A 6,064-nucleotide genomic window follows, 5' to 3' on the forward strand; every position below is an offset into this window, starting at 1 on the left:
CTCTATCCCTTCCCTTCCCACCAGGGATTAATGTTCTTTTCCCAAATCCATAACGGAACCGTTATTCAGATTCCCTCAAACATTTCCAGTCCAGAAGCCAAACCGGTATTTAAATCATAAGCAGTTCAGGGTAAACGAGACCGAATCAGATCCCTCGGTGGACAAAGCTCAAGTAGGATCACGAAATTAAACCTTTCGGGTTGGCCATCCATTCCTGGAACACCTCCAGGGGATGGCTGCAGCATCCGGCTTACCCAGGAGGCGCTACCTCGGCAGTATCCTCTCCTCCTGACCCCAAGCGGCTGGGCTTTTGCCATCTGCTCGCTTTACCCTCTACCTGCCGGCGCTTGCCTGCACGGTCTCCATCCTGTTCGGACCAATCTCCAGGCCTCACGCGCCTCGCTCTCCCCGCAGTTAAGTTCCAAACCCACCCGGGTGCGTGTCGGCTCCTGCAGAGGCAGCCCGTCCCGCTCCCTCCCCCGGCCGGCTACTCACGGTTCCAGTACACCGGGTAGCATTCTCCTTGGGTCACATCCACCTCGTAGAGGCCGCCCCGCACACACACCCGCTCGATGTTCACCAGCTCCTCCATCTCGCGCCCGTGCCCCGCAATGCGCGGGCAGAAGCCGCAGACGCGGTCCTCGTCTTCGTCCTCCATGGAGCTGGAGGCCGGACCGGCGGGGGAGGCCGGGCCGCACACATGGTCGCCGTCCGGGTCTTGGGCCCGGGCTCGGGTCCCCGTGGCCTGCAGCAGCGTTCGGAAGGCGAGCTCGATGCGGAGAGAGTCGTAACCGATGAAGGGCTTCCAGGTCTTCTTGTCCTCCTTGTAGAACCAGCGCACCTCCTCTGGGCCCAGCTCCGTCACCACCTCGTATCTGTGCCGGGCGGCCGCGCCGCCGGGCCGGGTGCGCTTCCTCTCCCCGGGGCCCCCTCCAGCCGCCCCGCCGCCCCCCGAGTTCGACGCGACCAGCGGCGGCTGCTGAGGCGGGTGCAGCGACGAGGAGCTGCCGCCGCCTCCACTCTCGCCCTCGCTGTAGTAGCGCAGTGAGGAGCCCGACTCGGCCGAGCTGAAGTCATAGTTATCGTCACTGAGACAGGGGTCCAGCGCCAGGTGGTGGTTGTGGTCCTCCGCGCCCGGCGCCAAGTGCAGCCCGGGCTCCCCGCGCAGCAAGGCCAGGGGCACCTCGTCATCGCCAGGGTCCCCGGCGGGCAGGTGGTCGAAGCGGCAGACGCTGCCGCCGAACGCCGGTTCCGCGTCCGAGCCCAGCTCCCAGGCGGCGCCGTCGCCGCCCCGGCCGCCGTTACGCTCGGAGCTCCGCGGAGACCCATGGCCCGGGTAATTCATGCTGTGGAGACGCCGCCGGCCGCCCGGCTCGGCGCCGAGCCGTGGCCCCTAGCACTTCCGCCACACATTCAACGCCGCCGCCCTCTGCACCCGGAGTTTTTAATCTTTCAAATCCCGAAGGGGGCTGCGGCGGTAGAGGAAGCGGCTCCGCCCCCCCGAGGCCCCCGGCCGCCGCAGCCGCGTGCCGCCGCCCGCCCCATTGTCACGCAGCCCGACGTAGGCGGTGCTTGCCCCTGGGCCCCGCCCCGCCGGCCGCGCGCGCCGTCCCGGAAACCTCTTCTCAACCCACGCAGCGCGGGCGCGGCGCCCGTTGCCCCTCCCGCCGCGGCATCCCGGTCAGCTCAGGATTTTTCCCCTCGCCTCCGCTCCCATTGCCTTGCGGTGCTGCTGCCTCGGCCCCCGCCCGTCTGAGGGTCAGAGCCCAGGTGTGGAGAAGCTTTACCGGACTCATCCTTGCAATCTGGGTCATGAGCCCAAAGGCTTAAGCTACCCTTCGAGAGGGCCCCGGGAAATTGGATTCTCCTGACCCTGCTTCTGTGACCTTAGGCCTGCCTGCAGCCCTAGGTGGACCTTATCAGCCACCTTATCAGCTCTGGTCCCTTCAGAATTGTCGGCCCACGCGAGGACACTCCACCCCTTGCCCACTGATTCCTAAAGTGGCGTCTCCACTCCCACTCAAACCCAGGTCTAGATCTGCTTTCATATGCCGTCTGGTATTATTGTTTGTCTTTCAATACTTATTTCCTGTTTTCTCAACCTCGTTGTGAGGCCCCTGTTGGAGACCGAGTTTGTATGTCTCAATCTCTCCCACACTGGATGCACAGTCAATGTTGATTATAATGATGTCAAGTCCAGCCAGTTATGATAGATTACTAAATTGAAAACCAGAAAACCAGGTTCTAGAATTAGTTTTGATAACTAAGCTACGGCTAGTTACTTAGCCTCCATCTTTCTGGTTTCCTCATCTGTAAGATTAAGTAATTATTGGACTAGTTGATCTCTTGAAAAAAGTCTCATAGCAATGTGATTCTGTAACCTTGAAGTTTTCTTCCTGTTCTCTATGTATTTCTGATTCTGTGGCTCATTTTCTGGAACAGGCTGAATGCTGAAGCTCCCCAATGTGATTCTTTGATACTACCAAAAAAAAAATTGTTTATAAAGCCAATCACCCTATGTTGAGAATCCAGAGAAAAACAATCTCCAACATCAGTATTCTCAAGATCAGACAATATTCATCTTTTTGTTTTAAGATTTTTTTTGATGTGCACCATTTATTGAATTTGTTACTCATCGCTCCTATTTTATGTTTTGGTTTTTTTGGCCTTGAGGCATGTGGGATCTTAGTTCCCTGACCAGGAATTGAACCTCCGCCCCCTGCATTGGAAGGTGAAGTCCTAACCACTGGATTGCCAGGGAAGTCCCAATATTCACTTTCTCCCCCCACCCCCCCCACCAACAATCTGTTGTGGAATCAGACTGATAGAGAATTTTTTCTTGCTCTTGGGATCTAACCTCTCATTATTTAAAGGACATTTTAATTATTTAAAAGATAATTTAAATTCTCTTTAAAAACGGCATTCTTTCCCATGGGCAGATACGAACTACTGTTGGGGTTCATGGCTTGGTAAGTAGAACATAGGTATGGTATCTGCTCCAGCCTGTGCTCTTGGCTGGGTAATCTTGCACAGTGAAAAAGCAGCTGGATATTGCAGCTCTTACTCAGAGCACTTGTTTCTGTTTGTGTTGCTTTCTGAGTACCCCTGTGTGTCAGTTTCTTCCCTAGTCTTTTCTATGGACAATTTTCAGAATCTGAAATAAGGTCTGAGCTTTGATCTATTTGTTATCCATTATAGCATTAATTCTACAGTGTTTTGATGTCACCTATGCATCAGAATCTAGATGTGCTAGATTCTAATTGAAAGAGAATGGGAGAGACTCAGTTCCTTCAAGGATCTTACTGCCTAGTGGGGGTTACATACAAGTAAACATATATGGTATAGTACAGGGTGCAAAGTACTATGTCTGTGTGTGTGCTAAGTCGCTTCACTTGTGTCTGACTTTTTGCCACCCAATGGACTGCAGCCCTGCCAAGCTCCTCTGTCCAAGGGATTCTCCAGGCAAGAATACTGGTGTGGGTTGCCATGCCCTCCTCCAGGAGATCTTCCTGATCAGGGATTGAATCCAAGTCTGTTACATCTCCTGAACTGGCAGGTGGATTCTTTACTGCTAGTGCCACCTGGGCAGCCTGTGCAAAATACTATAAGTTCAGTTCAGTCACTCAGTTGTGTCCGACTCTTTGTGTCGGACTGCGTTGGACCATTGGACTGCAGCACACCAGGCTTCCCTGTCCATCGCCAACTCCCAGAGCTTACTCAAACTCATGTCGATTGAGTCAGTGATGCCATCCAACCATCTCATCGTCTGTTGTCCCATTCTTCTCCCACCTTCAGTCTTTCCCAGCATCAGGGCTTTTTCCAGTGAGTCACTTCTTTGCATCAGGTGGCCAGAGTATTGGAGTTTCAGCTTCAACATCAGTCCTTCCAATGAATATTCAGGACTGATCTCCTTCAAGATGGACTGGTTTGATTTCCTTGTAGTCCAAGGGTCTCTCAAGAGTCTTCTCCAACAACAAAGTTCAAATGTATCAATTTTTCAGCACTCAGCTTTCTTTACAGTCCAACTCTGACATCCATATATGACTACTGGAGAAACCATAGTTTTGACTAGATGGACCTTTGTTGGCAAACTAATGTCTCTGCTTTTTAACATGCTGTCTAGGTTGGTCATAACTTTTCTTCCAAGGAGCAAGTGTCTTTTAATTTCATGGCTGCAGCCACCACCTGCAGTGATTTTGGAGCCCAAAAAAATAAAGCCTGTCACTGTTTCCATTGTTTTCTCATCTATTTGCCATGAAGTGATGGGACCAGATGCCTTGATCTTAGTTTTCTGAATGTTGAGCTTTAAGCCAACTTCTTCACTCTCTTTCACTTTCGTCAAGAAGCTCTTTAGTTCCTCTTCACTTTCTGCCATAAGAGTGGTGTCATCTGCATACCTGAGGTTATTGATATTTCTCCCAGCAATCTTGATTCCAGCTTGTACTTCATCCAGTCCATCATTTCTCATGATATACTCTGCATATAAGTTAAATAAGCAAGGTGACAATATACACTCCTTTTCCTATCTGGAACCAGTCTGTTGTTCCATGTCCAGTTCTAACTGTCGCTTTCTGACCTGCGTACAGATTTCTCAGGAGGCAGGTCAGGTGGTCTGGTATTTCCATCTCTTTCAGAATTTTCCACCATTTATTGTGATCCACACAGTCAAAGGCTTTGGTATAGTCAATAAAGCAGAAGCAGATGTTTTTCTGGAACTCTCTTGCTTTTTTGATGATCCAGCGGATGTTGGCAATTTGATCTGTGGTTCCTCTGCGTTTTCTAAATCCAGCTTGAACATCTGGATGTTCATCGTTCACATATTGTTGAAGCCTGGCTTGGAGAATTTTGAGCATTACTTTGCTAGTGTGTGAGATGAGTGCAATTGTGCAGTAGTTTGAGCATTCTTTGGCATTGCTTTTCTTAGGGATTGGAATGAAAACTGACCTTTTCCAGTCCTGTGGTCACTGCCGAGTTTTCCAAAGTTTCTGGCATATTGAGTGCAGCACTTTCACAATGTCATCTTTTAGGATTTGAAATAGCTCAGCTGGAATTCCATTACCTCCACTAGCTTTGTTCCTAGTGGTGCTTCCTAAGGCCCACTTGACTTCGAATTCCAGGAAGTCTGGTTCTAGGTGAGCGATCACATCATTGTGGTTTATCTGGGTCATGAAGATCTTTTTTGCATAGTTCTTCTGTGTATTCTTGCCACCTCTTCTTAATATCTTCTGCTTCTCTTAGGTCCATACCATTTCTGTCTTTTATTGAGCCCATCTTTGCTTGAAATATTCCCTTGATATCTCTAATTTTCTTGAAGAGATCTCTAGTCTTTCCCATTCTATTGCTTCTCTCTACTTCTTTACATTGATCACTGAGGAAAGCTTTCTTTCTCTCCTTGCTATTCTTTGGAACTCTGCGTTCAAATGGGTATATCTTTCCTTTTTCTCCTTTGCCTTTCCCTTCTCTTCTTTTCTCAGCTATTTGTAACGCCTCCTCAGACAAACATTTTGCCTTTTTGCATTTCTCTTTCTTGGGGATGATCTTGATCCCTATCTCCTGTACAATGTTATGAACCTCTGTCCATAGTTCTTCAGGCTCTATGTCTATCAGATCTAATTCCTTGAATCTATTTGTCACTTCTACTAATTGTAAAATTGTAAGGGATTTGATTTGGGTCATACATGAATGGCCTAGTGGTTTTCCCTACTTTCTTCAAGTCTGAATTTGGCAATAAGGAGTTCATGATCTGAGCCAGAGTCAGCTCCCGGTCTTGTTTTTGCTGACTGTGTAGAGCTTCTCCATCTTTGGCTGCAAAGAATATAATCAATCTGATTTCGGTATTGACCATCTGGTGATGTCCATGTGTAGAGTCTTCTCTTGTGTTATTGAAAGAGAGTTTTGCTATGACCAGTGCCTTCTCTTGACAAAACTCTATTAGCCTTTGAGCTGCTTCATTCTGTACTCCAAAGCCAAATTTGTCTGTTACTCTAGGTATTTCTTGATTTCCTACTCTTGCATTCCAGTCCCCTATAATGAAAAGGACTTCTTTCTTGTGTGTTAGTTCTAG

At 49.5% G+C, this 6,064-nt stretch overlaps 1 protein-coding gene across 4 annotated transcripts in view; it reads right to left on the reverse strand.

The window, feature by feature from the left end:
* The window catches only part of DDHD1 (DDHD domain containing 1), a 70,017-nt gene extending 68,450 nt beyond the window's left edge, over positions 1 to 1,567 (reverse strand). Inside the window, exon 1 of one of the 4 annotated variants that reach the window (XM_043472117.1) lies at positions 496 to 1,567. In XM_043472117.1, coding sequence (XP_043328052.1) covers positions 496 to 1,345 — 850 coding nt within the window. In that variant the 5' untranslated portion in view covers positions 1,346 to 1,567. The remainder of the gene's footprint in view (positions 1 to 495) is intronic. The other 3 variants (XM_043472118.1, XM_043472119.1, XM_043472121.1) reach the window with 3 other exon arrangements.
* Between the last annotated feature and the right edge of the window lie 4,497 nt (positions 1,568 to 6,064).

Source organism: Cervus canadensis, chromosome 6 (genome assembly GCF_019320065.1).
Source record: "Cervus canadensis isolate Bull #8, Minnesota chromosome 6, ASM1932006v1, whole genome shotgun sequence".
NCBI lineage: Eukaryota > Metazoa > Chordata > Mammalia > Artiodactyla > Cervidae > Cervus > Cervus canadensis.